This window comes from Heptranchias perlo, chromosome 4 (assembly GCF_035084215.1).
Source record: "Heptranchias perlo isolate sHepPer1 chromosome 4, sHepPer1.hap1, whole genome shotgun sequence".
Taxonomy (NCBI): Eukaryota; Metazoa; Chordata; class Chondrichthyes; order Hexanchiformes; family Hexanchidae; genus Heptranchias; species Heptranchias perlo.
Window position 1 is genome coordinate 71,410,112 of NC_090328.1, and position 18,511 is coordinate 71,428,622.

The 18,511-nt window shown below is 41.4% G+C and overlaps 1 protein-coding gene across 2 annotated transcripts in view; it reads right to left on the reverse strand.

The window, feature by feature from the left end:
• Nucleotides 1-18,511, reverse strand: part of LOC137321013 (guanine nucleotide-binding protein G(q) subunit alpha-like) — a 200,773-nt gene that overhangs the window by 125,390 nt on the left and 56,872 nt on the right. For both annotated transcript variants that reach the window (XM_067983116.1, XM_067983115.1), the window contains exon 2: nt 1,547-1,731. In XM_067983116.1, the coding sequence (XP_067839217.1) occupies nt 1,547-1,731 (185 nt within the window). The remainder of the gene's footprint in view (nt 1-1,546; nt 1,732-18,511) is intronic.

An 18,511-nucleotide genomic window follows, 5' to 3' on the forward strand; every position in this document is an offset into this window, starting at 1 on the left:
GATCTTTAAAAATTAATAAAGGGGTTTGATAGGGTAGACGTAGTGAAGATGTTTCAACTTGTGGGGGAGTCCAAAACTAGAGGCCATCAATATAAAATAGTAATTAATAAATCCAATAAGGAATTCAGGAGAAACTTCTTCACTCAGAGGGTGATTAGAATGTGGAACTTCTGCCACATGGAGTGGCTGAAGTGAATTGCATAGATGCATTTAAGAGGAAGATACATGAGGGAGAAAGGGTTAGAATGATATGCTGATAGGGTTCGATGAAATAGGGTGGGAGAAGGCTCGTGTGTAGCATAAACACCAGCATAGACCAGTTGGGCTGAATGGCCTGTTTTTGTGCTGTAAATTCTATGAAAGACTATATATTGTTTTAATAAAAAGGAAACAATGGGATTTGGAGAATTTGCAGAATTTGCATTCCATAACAACACAGTATCAAATCGACATACTCCACATTATAAAGAAGCATCCCTTAAGTGTAAATGTGCTCAATGGCTTCCAAAAGCAATCATGTTTTCTCGCAGAACAACGGCAAGTTAAAATTCACACAGAACTAATCTAAAAGTTCTGACTTTAAAGACAAGGATTTTAGTATCTGAACAGCCTCATAACATTATTGTTTTTAATAAGGGAGAACAATGAAATTACTGAATGTAAATACAGGGCTAATGTACAGGGTATCCAACAAAAGGCGGCAGCAATTGCTCCTGGCTTCACTTTTGATACTAATAATTCTCCAAACAGTTTACAAGTTTCTTCCCCTGAAAGAAATTCCACAGTCTGAATACACTGGATCAAATGAACACTGCTGAAACTTATTGGAATTCAACTGCAAAGCAAACTGCAGCTGAATAGTCACAGTTTCTCCTTACAATATCCATGCTAAGTTTTTAATGACTATTGATTTGATCTATCAGGCCACACATCGGTTTCAAACCAGGATGAAAATTCCCAATATCATTCAATAATGATGCAGCAAACACTTAACTACAGTGGGAAATATCAACACTCACACCAACATGTTCCATATGCCAAAGTCTTGAACTTAGAATTTCTGCTAACCATAGTTTAATGGAAAAAAAGTGAGTAACATGCATTGTGCACTTTTCTGCACAAATGTATTGGACTTGAAGTCAAGTTTATCAATAAAATATCTTTCAGCACAAATTTTCCTTTAAAGAGCAAAACGTGTCACTTGGCATCAAGTGAATTTAAATGTGTTCTTGAAATTTACCAAAGGTACATATTCACTGCATTTTTGCATCATTAGTATTCAACCTAGCGGTGTTTATTTTTAAATCAGAACCAACACATACCCACAAGTAGCAGCCATCGAAAAGAAACAAAATAAACCAAACTTTTAGGTTAACTGTCACAATTTTGGTTAAAATTACAACTGAATTAAGCTATCATGTGTCAGTGATGGACAAATCTGGTGCATGGTTTGCACTATAGATTTCAATTGGCCTTGTTCAAAACTTAAAATAAAAAGGTTCTGAAAACAATAAGAACTGTAAAACTTGCTGTAGCACCAATTTACCTTATTGTACTCATATTTGTACTGTATTTTGAGTGTATCCATTGCTCTGATCATAGCCTGCATGGCAGTGAAGATATTCTGATAGACCAGCTTTGTGAAGCCTCGTTTGTCCTCATCAGAGTACCCTGTACCATGGATGATTCGCATCTGTTTGATGAATGTGCTCTTGCCACTTTCTCCAGTGCCTGAGAAAACAAACCAAAGCATTAGTGTCAACAATGTTGATTTTTCCTAGGAATTAGAAGTTATTAAAAAAGGAACAATACTAAATCAGAGGTTAAAGCCAATTGAAGAAAATAACTACAGAAAGCATATGGACAAATAACATGGCCATCTTAAAAGTGTTTAAGACTACCTAGAGTTGTTGAATGACAGAGACTACTAAAAATCTTTTCCACAACATGAATGTGCACTGAGAGTTTAATAATTTTCAAGTATATCTTATACAGGAGCTGACTGCAGTCACCATCATCATGACAGCTGCTTCAAATTAATATTTTCTTGAAATCTCAATCTCTAGCTTACTTTGATTTTGGTATATATTCACAAAGCACTCATCAGGTTCAGATCTGTGACTAGAATGAAAGTATTTCATTTCAGTATTATAAAATTAAAAAACAAAAAACCTTGTTACTGAGGAATTATAATCCTGAGACAAGCAATGCAGCTTAGCCCTAATTGTCATCGTTCTCTAAATAAGCTCTCTGCACAGCTATTATATCCCATTACTGACTGAGAAGAATTGAACTTGTTAATTCAATATTCTTAAAACAATTACCTAAAGTATTATTCACATATATTCCTGCAGTGAATACGGCTAACTTTAAAACACAAAATTAATTTACTACTTTTGAAATTGTTCCAAGAAAGACAAAGTTTGCAATTATTTTGCACTAAATGGATGGTAATGGATTTAATATCTCCATCTGTATCACCAATTTGTTTAAGGACCAAGAATATTCCAACAAAAACCTCTCAACAAAATAGTAATTGCTGCTAATACTAATGCAGAACTTTATACATACTGAAGTAATAAGTGGCAGCATTTTTTATTATAAGAGTGGTTTGCAGAATATACTACAATGAACATATAATCTAAATAAAAGAAAACTTTATTCAATCTGCATTGTTTACTTTTTGTAGAGGGCTATAAGGAAACAGTGTCAAGGCATTGTCACAAATGCTGATATGCCACACCTCTTCGGAGTGAGATATAGGACTGCACTCATGAGTTCTTTCTTTCATCTGAACTGTGGCAACAAGGAAACTTAAATTGTTCAGTGGAAACCAGAAAATACTCCAGTAGGGTGGGGAAGCAGAAAGGAAAAAAAAACATAAAAATAACCAAACACACCAGGACACACACCTCCTGACAGCTAGCTCTGGAGTAGCCTTAGGACTGCCTGGGAGATGCTTTCCAATCCATACTCTCAAGAGAAGTTGGTGGGGTGATAAGCGGGAAAAATAGATATACCAAATGGAACAGAGGAGGAAAATGGTCTCACCCATTTTTTTCCCCCACTCTGTTCTGAGCCCACCTGATTGGTCGTGCCTCTATTTGGCAGTATTTCCTTTCTCCCATGTACCCTACTTCCAAAAGAAAGCAAGGAATTATTCAAAGAGAAACCTACTCTATCATTCACAGTACATTATCAGCATCCACAACCAAGTGGAGAATGGAGGCAGAAATGAATTAAGTAGTCAAGTCAAACAGAGCAAAGGTTTTCCCCAAGTGAGTTGTAAGTTGTATTATATCACAGCTTTAGATTAGAAAAGAGGTTCCTCTTAACCAGAAATTTGTGCTAGAGAACAGATGGTGAAAAGTCTGTATATGGAGCATGTGGAGTAGAGGTTCCCAAACTTCTTTTTGCCAAGCCCCCCTTCAGAGATTCATGTCCCATTCACGCCCTCTTCCCTTTTTCGAAGAAACAGTATTTTGTAGTCCCCAAGACAAGAATTCAATCCTATTGGTTTCAAAAACTGGAGAAGAAACAGAAGTTTAAAATGCTCACCCTGCCTTCAGTTGTGTAGGGATTATGTGCCTCATGTAGCCAGCTGTTTCAAGGATTTCTACTTTCACGCAGCAATCTAGGAGATGCTACAGACGGGAAATCCAGAAGTATGGGTTTCCCGGACGTCATTGTGAAATTGACGTAAGGAACTCTTAATATTTTTTGTCGGTTTCCCACCTGACAGGCCAGCCAGATTGACAGGAGAGGAGCTAGGAAGTGTATACCAGCAGATACGTCTTAGATGGGTTGGGGGTGGGGGGGGGTCGGTCATCGTGGGTTTGGGGAGGGGGAGAAAGCGCGTCAGAGACTGGGGGGGGGGGGCGGGGAGTTGAAAGCGAGTCGGAGACGGGGGGGGGAGGGGAGGAAAAGGAGAAAGCGAGTCGGAGACGGGGGGGGGGGGGGAAGGAGAAAGCGAGTCGGAGGGACAGGGAGTCGGATATGGGGGTTGGTCGATCGCACGTGCGGGATTGCTGCAGGTAGGCTTGTTGGGCCTTAGGGAAGCACTCCTGCCCCTCTGGGCCCACAAGCAGTGCAATAACGACACTTACCTGCAGAGCCTGGCCTCCTCGCCTCATCTCGTGACGTGAAGCAGAAGGCCCAGGAATCTCGGCCCCCAGGATTTAAAAATAAAAAAGCTGTCAAAATCGAGGCCCGCAGCCTCCTTAATACCTTTCACTGACCGACCCGCCTCCTGAGAATAGGTTGGCCAACCCGCCTCTGTTAAATCCGGAAGTGGGCGGGTTGGAGGCGAGTTGGGGTCGGGTTTTAGGTTTTTTTTTTACAATTTTTACCTTCCCACCTGTCCCCAACCCACCCATTTGTGGGGTTAAAACACATCAGATTCCATATGTACGCTGACGACATCCAGCTCCACCTCACAACCACCTCCCTCGACCCCTCCACTATTCCTCATTTGTCACATTGCTTGTCTGACATCCAGTACTGGATGAGCAAAAATTTCCTCCAACTAAATATTGGGAAGACCAAAGCCATTGCCTTTGGTCCCCGCTGCAAATTCCGTTCCCTAGCCACCGACTCCATCCCTCTCCCTGGCCACCGTCTGAGGCTGAACCAGACAATCAGCAACCTTGGCATCCTATTTGACCCTGAGATGAGCTTCCGACCACATATCCACTCCATCATTGAGACCGCCTACTTCCACCTCCGTAACATCGCCAGTCTCCGTCCCTGCCTCAGCTCATCTGCTGCTGAAACCCTCACCCATGCCTTTGTTACCTCCAGACTGGACTATTCCAATGCTCTCCTAGCTGGCCTCCCATCTTCCACACTCTATAATCTTGAGCTCATCCAAAACTCTGCTGCCTGTATCCTAACTCGCACCAAGTCCTGATCTCCCAGCACCCCTCTGCTCGCTGACCTACATTGGCTCCCGGTCTGGGAACGTCTTCATTTTAAAATTCTCACCCCTTTTTTTCAAATCCCTCCATGGCCTCGCCCCTCCCTATCTCTATAACCTCCTCCAGCCCTACAGCCCTCCGAGCTCTGCGCTCCTCCAATTCATGCCTCTTGCGCATCCCGACTTTAATCCCTCAACCATTGGCAGATGTGCCTTCAGCTGTGTAGGCCATAAGCTCTGGAATTCTCTCCCTAAACCTCTCCGCCCCTCTACCCTCCTTAAAACCTACCACCTTGACCAAGCTTTTGGTCACCTGTCCTAATACCTCCTTGTGGTTCGGTGTCAAATTTTGTTTGATAACACTCCTGTGAAGCGCCTTGGGACGTTTTATTACATTAAAGAAGCTACATAAATGCAAGTTTTTCTTGTTAAAATTTAGGCCCATGGTTTTGACAGAAACCTGGCTCACAGGTGGCGACACCTTGCCCATTACTGAAACCTCTCCGACTGGCTATACTTTCACCACCTGTCCCGTCCAAACTGCCACAGTGGCGCTCATCACCAAATCACACGTTGGCCTTTTTTCCTACTCCTCCTTCAAGCACTTCACCGTGTTCCATCCATTCGCTTCTCCACCGCCTTCCCCCCAAGCTTTTCTTTGAGATATGTTCCCTCCTTTCCTCCCTCAGCCTCTGTATTGATGACTCCTCATCCTTGGGAGATTTCAATCTCTATCTCAACTCATCTTGCCTTCTCTCCTCTGATTTCACTTCCCTCCCTAAACCTCTCCCTCCATATGAACTGTCCTACCCATATTCACAGTCACATCCTCAATCTTGCCATCTCATGTGACCTTTCTACTCCCATGGTCTTAATTACGGAAAAGGCCATCTCCAACCAGTTCCTTGTATCCCTCACCACCCCACTTCCATCTGAATCTGCCCCTGGAAAAAACTCTCCCCAAGTCACTTAAAATTGCACTTTCAAGCAGCCAACGTTCTAGTTTTTGGCCCTCCATTCACCACGATATGTCTGCAGCTATCAAGCTGCTCAATCACTCCTTCTCCTCAATCTTAGATGTCCTCATCCCCTGTAAAATCTTTAGTCTCCCAGCCTGGTCGTTAACCCCAGTACGGACCCCATTTTCACTCCCCTAAGTTGAAGAGGCAGAGACTTAAATGTTTATGGCATATAACTGGCTCAGCCATTCATTGCCAGATCTGGCTGAACCACACAAGTGTTATCGGGCCTCATTCTCCTCTGCCAAAACTGCTCACTACTCAAGGATTATCCGAGAAAGCACTTTGTTTTCTCAATTACCAACCACCTCCTTAAAATCCTTCTCCCCACAACTCCATAACTCCAACAAAATTGCGAGAAGCTCAAAATTCTTTGTAACCAGGATCAGCTCCTTCTGCTACTCCACCACCCCCCCCACCCACTTCCCCACCAAGCCAAACAATGCCACAGACTTTCCTGTACACTAGCCCCAAACCAGTGTCTCTCTAGTTTCGCTCCTATCTCCCCTCATTCCCTCTTTCAGCTCATCTTGTCTGAGACCCACCTACTGCTCCATCAACCTGATTCCCACTAAACTGTTGACCACCCAACTTTCTTTTCTGGCCCTCATGCTAACTGATTTTGTAAACGGTTCCCTCTCCTCAGATAAGGTTCTGCTCCCTTTCAAATCTGCCGTCATTATCCCTCATCTCAAAAAACCCACCCTTGACCTCTCTGTCCTTGCCAACCAGCACCCCATTTCTAACCTGCCTTTCCTCTCCAACGTCCTTGAACGTATTGTCGCCTCCCAAATCCGTGCCCATCTTTCACACATCTCCATGTCTGAACCTCTCCAATCAGGTTTCCGCTCCTGCCTCAGCACTGAAACAGCCCTAATCAAAGTCACAAATGACATTCTCTGTGACTGTGACCTTGTGCACTATTCCTCCTTATCTTTCTTGACCTCTCTGCAGCCTTTCACACGGTCGCCTATGCCATCCCCCTCCAATGCCTCTCCTTTGTTGTCCCCGCCGGGTTCCACTCTTACCTCTCCATTCATAGCCAGAACATCTTCAACAATGGCTTCTCTTTCCACCCCAGCACCATTACCTCCAGAGTCCTCCAAGGATCTATCTCCTTCCGCTTGTACATGCTGTCCCTTAACATCATTCGAAAAGATGGGGTCAGCTTCCACATGTACACTCTCAATACCCAGCTTTACCTCTCCATCACCTGCCTCCACTGCCTCTGTTGTCAGGCTGCTTGTCAGACATCCAGTTTTGAATGAGCCAGAATTTTCTCCAGTTAATAATTGGGAAGACCAAAGCCATCATCTTCAGCCTTTGCCAACTCCAAACCAGACATCCATTCCACCCACCTTTGCGGCCACTGTCTCAGGCTGAACCAGACTGTTCGCAACCTCAACATCGTATTTAACTCCAAAGAGCTTCCAACCCCATATCCTCTCCATCACAAAGACCACCTACCCCACCTCATAGCATTGTCCACCTCCACCCCTGCTTTAGTCCAATCTGCTGCTGGAACACTTATGCGTGACTCTGTCACCTCCTGACTCAAATATTCGAATACTCTCCTGGCCTGCATCCAGCACCCACCCTCCATAAACTTCAGTTCATCCAAAACTCTGTCACCCATATCCTATCTAACTCCAAGTCCTCCTCATCCATCATTGCTGAACTACATTGGCTCCTAGTTCCCCAACACCTTCAACACTCCCATCCTCATGTTTAAATACACTTATGGCCTCACCCCTCACTATCTCTTTAACGTTCTACAACTCCTCCAGAACTCTCCATTCCTCCTTTCATACCCCCTTGCTATGCCCCACAATTGGCAGCTGTGCCTTTAGCCATCTAGGACCCATGCTCTGGAATTGCCTCCCTAACCTCTCTGCTTCTCCACATCTCTCTCGTCCTTTAAGACCCTGCTTAAAACCCACCTCTTGCTTTTGGTCACACCTCTTGATATTTCCTTCTTAGCCTTGGATCCATTTTTGTCTGACTAAGCCTCTATAGTCACTCTTGCCAAAGTTCTTGGACTTAGCCAAGTTCGGTGTATTCCTACAGGAAGAGTTTGTACTCCAAATTGGACAAACAGAAAGTCTACGTGTCAATAGCTTGTTTTGGAGACTCTTAAATTTGGTTTCTGCACGTTAGACACAAAAAAAAATACATTTCAAAAAATGCTTATGGGCAAGGATTGAACTTCATGGATTGCTTTAAATTCATAGCTGGAATTATACAAAGGTAAATGAGCAAGTGTGACAGAAGAACCAGCAGAAATGGTGAGTGGTGCACAAATATAGACAAGTAATTAGTGTCCATTTTATCAATACAAGCATACGAGCTGCAAAATACAGGAGGAGAATATACAATATCTCAAATTTTACCTTCTTACAATTTGAAAAAAATAAATGCTGCTTTGTTCATACTGTTGTCTTTAGAATAACCACAAAGACAAAGCAAAGACTGCCGTAACTGTGACTTAAGGTGGTGACACGTTGCCTGGTTGTGAAATCACTCTGGGAATTTCTCCATCTTACTTTATTTTAGTTGCAAGTATGACAAGGGATTTTTTTTTTCTCATCTGTATGTCCTAGGGCCAAGAATTTTTATCTATTTCTTATTTGTGTGCAAATTAATTCTTTCTTCCTCCCAGATACCCTTTCCACTGCCTGCATCCAAAAAAATACATTATATGTTAGATTTTGAGGAATCACTCAAATGAACCACTCAAATAACAGACTTTCATGCTAAACAAAACTGTAGTTGCAATTGAAAAATAAAATAGTGCAAGTTACACGTGAGTATCAATTGTTAGGTTTTTATAATAAATAGTTAAATACGAGAATACTGAACAACAATGAAAGCAACAGTTACGCCCACATTATAATATACTACAAGCCTCAGGAAATTGCAACATATGCTTAAATGGCCAGTTGTTATTTTCAGTCAACTGTTCTAACATCTGAAACATTATTTTTTTTGTTTTGTGCCACACTAAGTAAAAAAAATAATAATTTTTGCCTTGGATTTTGCAATTCGCATGTGTCCTATTGAAACAATTGCTCATTTACTTTTGTGTAATGCCTGCTGGGAGTTTAAAGCATTTGCAATCCATCACTAAGGTTCTGAACACAAACGCAATCTTGGACTATTGGTATTTCAATTCTCTAACCCGTTAGGACTCTTGTTTTTACCACCATTTATATTATGGAACTGCCTCCACTGGAACAGTTCCTTGATACAAGTGTTTCTTGTGTTGGCAAATTTGCCGCACTTACAATTCACAATCTTGCACGTTGCATACGGGCAAATTGAAGCCCATGGAACAAAAGGGGCAGGGGCAGCGGCAGCATGGATACGAAAGTGGCTAAGTGACAGAAAAGAGAGTAGTGGTGAACAGTTGTTTTTCGGACTGGAGGAAGGTATACAGTGATGTTCCCCAGGGGTCGGTACTAGGACCGCTGCTTTTCTTGATATATTATTGATGACTTGAACTCTGGTGTACAGGGTACAATTTCAAAATTTGGAAATGACAAAACTTGGAAGTGCAATAAACAGTGAGGAGGATAGAAATAGACTTCAAGAGGACACAGACAGGCTGGTGGAAAGGGCGGACACATGGCAGATGAAATTTAACACACAGAAGTGCAAAGTGATACATTTTGGCAGGAAGAATGAGGAGAGCCACTATAAACTAAAAGGTACAATTCTAAAGGGAGTGTAGGAACAAAGAGACCTCAAGGTATATATGTGCACAAATTTTTGAAGGTGGCAGCACAGGTTGAGAAAGTGGTTAAAAAATAGAGGCACAGAGTACAAAAGCAAGGAAGTTATGTTGAACCTTTATCAAACACAGGTTCAACCACAACTGGAGTACTGTGTCCAATTCTGGGCACCGCACTTTAGGAAGGATGTGAAGACCTTAGAGAGGGTGCAGAATGGTTCCAGGGATGAAGGACTTTAGTTACGTGGATAGACTGGAGAAGCTGGGATTGTTCTCCTTAGAGCAGAGAAGGTTGAGAGAAGATTGAGAGAAGATTTGATAGAAGCGTTCAAAATCATGACGGGTTTAGATGAAGTAAATGAAGAGAAACTGTTCCCATTGGCGGAAGGGTCGAGAACCAGAGGACATAGATTTAAGGTGATTGGCAAAAGAACCAAAAGGCGACACGAGGAAAAAATTTTTTATGCAGCGAGTAGTTATGATCCGGAATGACCTGCCTGAAAGGGTAGTGGTAGCAGATTCAATCATGGCTTTCAAAAAGGAATTGGATAAATACTTGAAGGGAAAAAATTTGCAGGGCTACGGGGAAAAAGCAGAGGAATGGGACTAACTGGATTGCTCTTACAAAGAGCTGGCATGGGCTCAATGGGCCAAATAGCCCTTTTCTGTGCTGTAACCATTCTATGATTCTACATACAATTACTACAAAGTTACATTTGTGACCATCATTCTAGCCACAGACCTTCACCAATGTTTCCAATGACCTGGAGAGATGGATTGAGAGCTCAGTAATGCAACAGAAATGAGATATTAAAAAGGTACACCAAATTATGTAAACATCTACTAGTGGCTACCATATACAAATGAATAGGCTCTGAACTAGAATGGAAACCAAGGGCTATTTTCTCATGCTTTCATTATCACTTGGTTCCACTATTTGAGCATAGTCATAATCCTAAAATAGGTAGAAAAACAAATTTAATACTGTAAATGAGTGTTCTATTCCAGATACTTTTGGCCAACCAGCTTAAACTGTTATTTTTATCTAGTCACCATTCTTATTCTAGTAGCTTTTAGACTGTGCCAACCTGTGTTCACAAATGCCATTAACAGCCCAATTATTATTATACAGTCATCACTTTTAATGCTTCTACAGGTGTCTTGGTGCAGTTCCTGAATTTCACAATTGAAGTACTGTGCAAACTATTACAAAACAAAACACTATTGATTTTTGAAGCTCATTTTAGAGCTGGTTGTGTAATTGTCAGTAGCAGAAAATAGTTGATAAGAATTAAGTAAAAACAGAAAATGCAGGAGTTGTACTAAAGGTCAGTCAGCATCTGAAAGAAAGACAAGTTCGTATCTTCATCAGCAGAAATGTCATCTTCCGTGTACAATGATACCAGACCTGTAGCTTACAACCGCTATTAATTAGCCCACCGTTCAATGATTCATTTCGAATGCACGATGATCCATACGCCAAATTTTCCAATCCTCCCTAGCTACATGCATGGTGCCGGAGGATTGGAGGACTGCTAAAGTTGTATCGTTGTTTAAAAAGGGAGAAAAAGATAGAAAAAGATAGACCGAGTAATTATAGGCCAGTCAGTCTAACCTCAGTGGTGGGCAAATTATTGGAATCAATTCTAAGGGACAGCATAAATAGTCATTTGGAAAGGCACGGGTTAATCAAGGACAGTCAGCATGGATTTGTAATGGGGAGGTCGTGCCTGACTAACTTGATTGAATTTTGAGGTGGTAACAAGGAGGGTCGATGAGAGTAACACGTTTGTTCTAGTGTACATGGATTTTAGCAAGGCTTTTGACAAGGCCCCACATGGCAGACTGGTTAGAAAAGTAAAAGCCCATGGGATCCAAGGGAAAGTGGCAAGTTGGATCCAAAATTGGCTCATTGGCACAGGAAGCAAAGGGTAATGGTCGGGTGTTTTTGTGACTGTAACGCTGTTTCCAGTGGGGTTCTGTAGGACTCAGTATTAGGTCCCTTGCTTTTTGTGGTATATATTAATGATTTAGACTTGAATGTGGGGGGGTGTGATCAAGAAGTTTGCAGATGATACAAAAATTGGCCATGTGGTTGATATTGAGGAAGAAAGCATAGACTGCAGGAAGATATCAATGGACTGGTCAGGTGGGCAGAAAAGTGGCAAATGGAATTCAATCCAAAGAAGTGTGAGATAATGTATTTGGGGAAAGCAAATAAGGAAAAGGAGTACACAATAAATGGGAGGATACTGGGAGGTGTAGAGAAACAAAGGGATCTTGGAGTGCATGTCCACAGATCCCTGAAGGTAGGTCAGGTAGATAAGATGGTTAAAAAGGCATACAGGATACTTTCCTTTATTAGCCAAGGCATAGAATAAGAGCAGGGAGGTTATGCTAGAACTGTATAAAACATTGGTTAGGCCACAGCTTGAGTAGTGCATACAGTTCTGGTCACCACATTACAGGAAAGATGTGATTGCACTAGAGAGGGTACAGAGGAGATTTACGAGGATGTTGCCAGGGCTGGAGAATTTTAGCTATGAGAAAAGATTGGATAGGCTGGGGTTGTTTTCTTTGGAACAAAGGAGGATGAGGGGAGATTTAATTGAGGTATATAAAATTATGATGGGACTAGAGAGTGGATAGGAAGGACCTATTTGCCTTAGCAGAGGGGTCAGTGACCAGGGGGCATAGATTTAAAGTAATTGGTAGAAGGATTAGAGGGGAGCTGAGGAGAATGTTTTTCACCCAGAGGTTGGTGGGGGTCTGGAACTCACTGCCTGAAAGGGCGGTAGAGGCAGAAACCCTCAACTCATTTAAAAAGTACTTGGATGTGCATTTGGAATGCCATAACCTATAGGGCTACGGACCAAATGCTGGAAAGTGGGATTAAGCTGGATAGCTCTTTTTCGACTGGCATGGATACGATTGGTCGAATGGCCTCCTTCTGTGCCGTAACTTTCTATGATTCTAAATAGGAAAGTTGATCTCATTGTACCTTGCAGTATAAAAGCACTTTCCTAATTGCCTTATATTCAAGATCAATGCTTCAAAATTCCATGGTGAAAGGTAAAAGGGAAGCAATGTGGTCACTGATGGCATTCTCTGAATATTCTGCTAAATAAATACCAACCCAGAACAAGTGCATTCAGTCCAATACGAAACCACGATGCCTGTGGACAACTGTTTGGTCTCACCACACTTTTGCATTTTTATTTACTTATATTTTTTCTATCTTCTTTTTGTTCCACCCTTTTTAATTATTGTAGTTGCCTTCTTTCTCAAGCTCTTTTTGTCCTTTTCATTCCATTCTGATTACTTTTGATTTACTTTTTTCTTCCTTGAGAGTTACTTTGTTTTGTCTATTTTTTTTTCAAAGTTTCTTCTAAAATCAAAGTTTAAGTATTCCTTTCTATTTTTCTGCTTCATTTGACCAATCCTTTCCTGCACTCCCCCCACCCACCCCCATGTCCTCATCCCATCAAAACCAGGATCCACTTTGTTCAAAAATTGGCTTTTGCCACTTTGTGCAATACTACTGAAAGGTTAATTCTTCCTCTTATAACCGCAGCTGCTGTTAAACAACCTACTTTAAGTTTAAACATTAGTTAAGATTTGTGGTATATTTAGTACTAGTTCTGCACTGCCAACAAGAAACTGCTGCTTTGTTGGAAAATGCCTATTACTGGCCTTTACATATTTATACAGAATACCTGTTTTTTTTTTAAAAATCAATTACAGTTCTGTTTTCAGGCAACTGAGAATAGTCTCTTGTGGATTTTTGTGCATCTAGTATGATGGCCTTTTGAGCAGCAAATCAATAAGGTGGCTGAAAGCTGGATAGGCCATGCATCCTTAGGTCTAATTAAGACAGTTAGTACAGTTTGAGAGGACAGTTTGACCTCACTAAACAGAGTTCCTTAAATGTTCTTTATGTCATTCTTGTTAAAACAAAAAGTACAACCATGCCATGAAATCACAACCAAGAGAGTAACATACAAAATAATGTCCCTACTTAAAGTTATGAAAAGTATTATTCATTATTAATGACTGGACTACAGAGTGCAATCATTAGGAACCATGCCTGACAGCTTGTACAGGTGAAACACTTCAAAAATAAAATCAGAGTACCAGTATGTTAACTTTTTTTCCTACAAAACACAGATCATTTTCAACAATATATCAGCTTTACATTAGTAGTGAATCTGCCACCACTAAAATACGTCAGAGGCTTCAGGTGAAGCAGTTTTAAAAAATCCAACTGACTGCATCTATTCCTAAATTATTGCATCCATGCAACAGGGTTTCTGTAACTACTACACATGCAGTTTTAATAGTACTGCACTCTGAATCTGAGCGGGAGGCAGGGAAATACAACTCCCAGTATTTCACACACAAACTCATCTATACAGACGTTGGACATTGAACCTTCTTTCAGGAAGAGTTTTAGATGTGAAATTTCTTCAAAATCCTTGACGTTTCCAACTTAAAATGTAAATTGGTCCTTTTCAGCCTTCTTGGAAACAACTTCTTCACTCAAAATATATGTGAAAACGTGGAGAGTTACAAGATAGATACAATCTCTGCAAACCTCCTCACAGGGGCTTTATCAGATTAAATGAAGCATTTTAAAATTCAAATGGTTACATGTCCAATTATAAACAGCTACACCATAACAACAAAATTCAAGGCATAAAGAACTTTAAAATCTAGGTTAAACATACATATTTGTATTCAGTGCCAATAATGAAAAAGCATACAACATATTTGAAACAACACAGATTCACCGTAAAGATTGCGATCTTTCTTTCAATCTTTTTGCCTGCAAACCATAGCAACCGTGCCTGGGTAGAAGTTACGTAATATAAATGAAAACGCATCTCCTACATTTTAGCTAATCAGCCTGATGTGTCACATTGAACACACTTTTTTGGTTATTATACTTTTGCAGAATGTTACCACGGAAGATCATTGAAATGGGCAGCATGAATTACTTCAACAGGCATTTCTGAAGAGAGTAGGGATTGAAGCACAGTGAGAAGATGGACTGAATGGAGTTAATCTATTAAAAAGGGTTGGGATTCTTCAGACGAATGGCTTTTCCTTATTCTTAAAAATTCTCATGTTATTAATTCAAAAGTAGACTAATTTTTTTTAAATCTTTTTTAATAAGAAATTCCTGGTGCTTTGTATCAGCTTGTTCTGTACTTGTATCCAGCAACACTCAGTAACTTGGTGTAGCTGCAGTTTACAGATATGAAAGTACTATTCAACAATGAAGTGAGATTATGAAGTGAATACCAGTTGTGAATATCTGTGTTAAAATGATAGAAGCAAAGACAACTTCACAAATGTCCGCTGTGGTTTTCAGGCAACCTCCCCATAGACGATCTTTCCCTTTCCAAGTTGTTTCTTTGCGGGGGGGCGGGGCGCGAGGGGAATAAGATGACAGCAGACATTTTTATTGCAAAAAAAGAAAAAAAATAGAAGATTGACATTTCACGAGTGACATGCTACATCATTAAATAAATTTAAAACAGAAATAGACAGTTTCCTAGAAGTAAAGGGAATTAGGGGTTACGGGGAGCGGGCAGGAAATTGGACATGAGTTTAGATTTGAGGTTAGGATCAGATCAGCCATGATCTTATTGAATGGCGGAGCAGGCTCAAGGGGCCGATTGGCCTACTCCTGCTCCTATTTCTTATGTTCTTATATGCTACTTTAGCAATAAGCAGCAGCTGAGGGGGAAGGGAAACAGCTGTATTCAAAATTCCATATAGTCCACTCGTACAACTTCGTCTAAATGCTACAAATATTTGTATGGGTTTGTGACTAAAAGGCATTTAGCTTTGTCCAGTAGTCAAGCATTTTTCCTCATTGAAGAATTTGATTCAATTTCTACACAGAAAAATGATGCTTCTGTTGCTTCCTAAAGCAAAAACTTCCAATGATGTCTTCAAAATATTAATTATTACATACATAGTCAAGTGTTTCGATCACATTTGCATGCAGGGTTTTAAGATCTGAAAATCCTGGAAAGTTGGGGGAGGGGGGTGGGGAAGAATTTAAAAAAATGTAATGCAATTATGCTCCAGTGCAATTGAGCTTCTGACTCCAATTTAAAAATCAGTACTAATCTGCTCAACAAGGGATTGGCTTCTCCCTGTTTCCTGGCAAGGGCCCCAATGTTATGTACAATTATTTCAATACTGCAAGATTTATTTCTTTACCAGTGGATCTTCTATGGGATTGATCATAGAAAATAAGGTCTCTCTTACCGGTCTCTTGTTTTTATGATGCCATTTCGCTCTCCGTCTCTACTTCTTTCCCTCTTTCGTTTTGTTTCTTTCTCCTGAACTTTTTACTGCTCTTTCTGTCCTGTTCTGCTTCTCTGCCTTTATCTTTTATTTCATGATGTGGATTTCAGGCAGAGGATGGTGTGACAAGGGGTTGCCAATGGCTGCATGTTTCATTTTCTGGTGGTGGTTGCAGGGAAAATGTGGCCCTCAGTGGCTCCTTTCCCATGCCTTCCCCCATGACTTGCCTCCTCCCCCTTTCATATCCCACTCCCCTCCACTTGATATCACCTGTCATTCCCATCACTATCCTTACCTCTTCCACTTTGAACTACCTGCTGTGTCCTCCCTTCTCCTTTGTTCTGTTGGCATTCACCTCACCCCTCATCCACTTCCCCATTACTCCCACTCACTTCCCCCCACCCCACCCAAGAGAGGGTGGCAAGAGGTCAGAGCTCCTCCATTCCCTCACTCGCAACCCGTTTGATTTTCTTAAACATTGTTTAAAACCTCACTTTCAACACCAAAAGTTTCAGTTACTGAGAGAAAAAAAATGTCAGTTAAACTTTTTCTCAAAGTTTAGTGATTTGTGGAGAAGAGATAATATAGCACCCATGAGATGGTGTTTCAGGGAAGGGAGTCAGTTACAGGCAAATCTCAAGATTAACACCGGATATCCTATTAGTGTCACCTAGCAACGTGACTGGGAATTGCGAATGGTAAATTTGACATTTTTACATTGAATTTCCCACAGGAAATGTTTACATCATTTTCAAGAAAGCACATGACTCATAAGAATTTTAATATAGATTCTTTTGGCAGTAGAATCATCAATGGCTGGCTCCCCCTCACTCCATGAGGCACTCAAACGCATGCTCCCTTCACTCTGCACTAGGTCACTGGCTCCACAGGCACAGGCACCCGCACCCAAAGAGAGAGAAAGAACAGCAGCATAAAGAGGAGAAGGTATAGACCAGATGAAAGGGGGGGCGGGCAGGGAGGAGGAAAGAAGAAAACAAAGACAAAGAACTTAAAAGGACAAGAGAAAGGAAGGCAAGGCAGAAGAAAGAAAAAGAAAGCTTTAGAAACAAGAGCTAATTGTGGAGCCCGTTTCATAACAGATCCTTTTGAAACATTTTTTCTTGCTTTAAACCTGGTCATTGACCTGGTTAGGAAATTGGCTGAACGGCAAGAGGCAGAGAGTAGGAATATAATAGGCAGGTACTCAAATTGGCAGGACATGACTCATGGTGTCCCACAGGGATCTGTGTTGGGGCCTCAACGATTCACTGTATTTATTAACAACTTTGATGACGGGATAGAGAGCCACAAATCCAAGTTTGCCAACGACACAAAGATAGGCATCACCGTAAACATTGTAGATGGAAGCATAAAATTACAGAGAAATATTAATAGATTAAATGAATGGGCAAAACAGTGGCAAATAGATTTCAATGTATGCAAGTGTGAGGTCATCCACTTTGGACCTAAAAAGGATAGATCAGGCATGAGGGTCCATGTACATAGATTACTAAAACGTCATGGACAGGTACAGAAAATAATCAAAAAGGCTAATGGAATGCTGGCCTTTATATCCACAGGAATATGATGAAAGGGGTGGGGGGGGGGGTAGAAGTTATGCCAAAGCTATACAAAGCCCTAGTTAGAATCGTAGAAATTTATGGCACAGGAGGCCGCCATTTGGCCCATCATGTCTGTGCCGGCAGAAAAAAAACTATCCAGCCCATTCCCACTTTCCAGCTCTTGGTCCGTAGCCTTGTAGGTTACAGCACTTCAAGTGCATATCCAAGTACTTTTTAAGTGCGATGAGGGTTTCTGCCTCTACCACCCTTTCAGGCAGTGAGTTCCAGGCCCCCACCATCCTCGGTGAAAAAAAATCTCAACTCCCCTCTAATCCTTCAACCAATTACTTTAAATTTATGCCCCCTGGTTACCTGGTTATTGACGTCTCTGCTCAGGGAAACAGGTCCTTCCTAACCACTCTATCTAGGCCCCTCATAATTTTATATACCTCAATTAAATCTCCCCTCAGCCTCCTTTGTTCCAAGGAAAACAACCCCAGCCTATCCAATCTTTCCTCACAGCTAAAATGCTCCAGTCTTGGCAACATCCTCGTAAATCTCCTCTGTACCCTCTCTAGTGCAATCACATCTTTCCTGTAATGTTGAGACCAGAACTTTACACAGTACTCAAGCTGTGGCCTAACTAGTTTTATACAGTTCTAGCATAACCTCCCTGCTCTTATATGCAATGCCTCGGCTAATAAAGTATGTCATATGCCTTCTTAACCACCTTATCTACCTGTCCTGCTACCTTCAGTGATCTGTGGACATGCACTCCAAGGACCCTCACTTCTACACCTCTCAGTATCCTGTCATTTATTGTGTACCCCCTTGCCTTGTTTGGCTTCCCCAAATGCATTACCACGCACTTCTCCGGATTGAATTCCATTTACCACTTTTCTGCCCACCTGACCAGTCCATTGTTATCTTCCTGCGATCTACCGTTTACTTCCTCACCATCAAC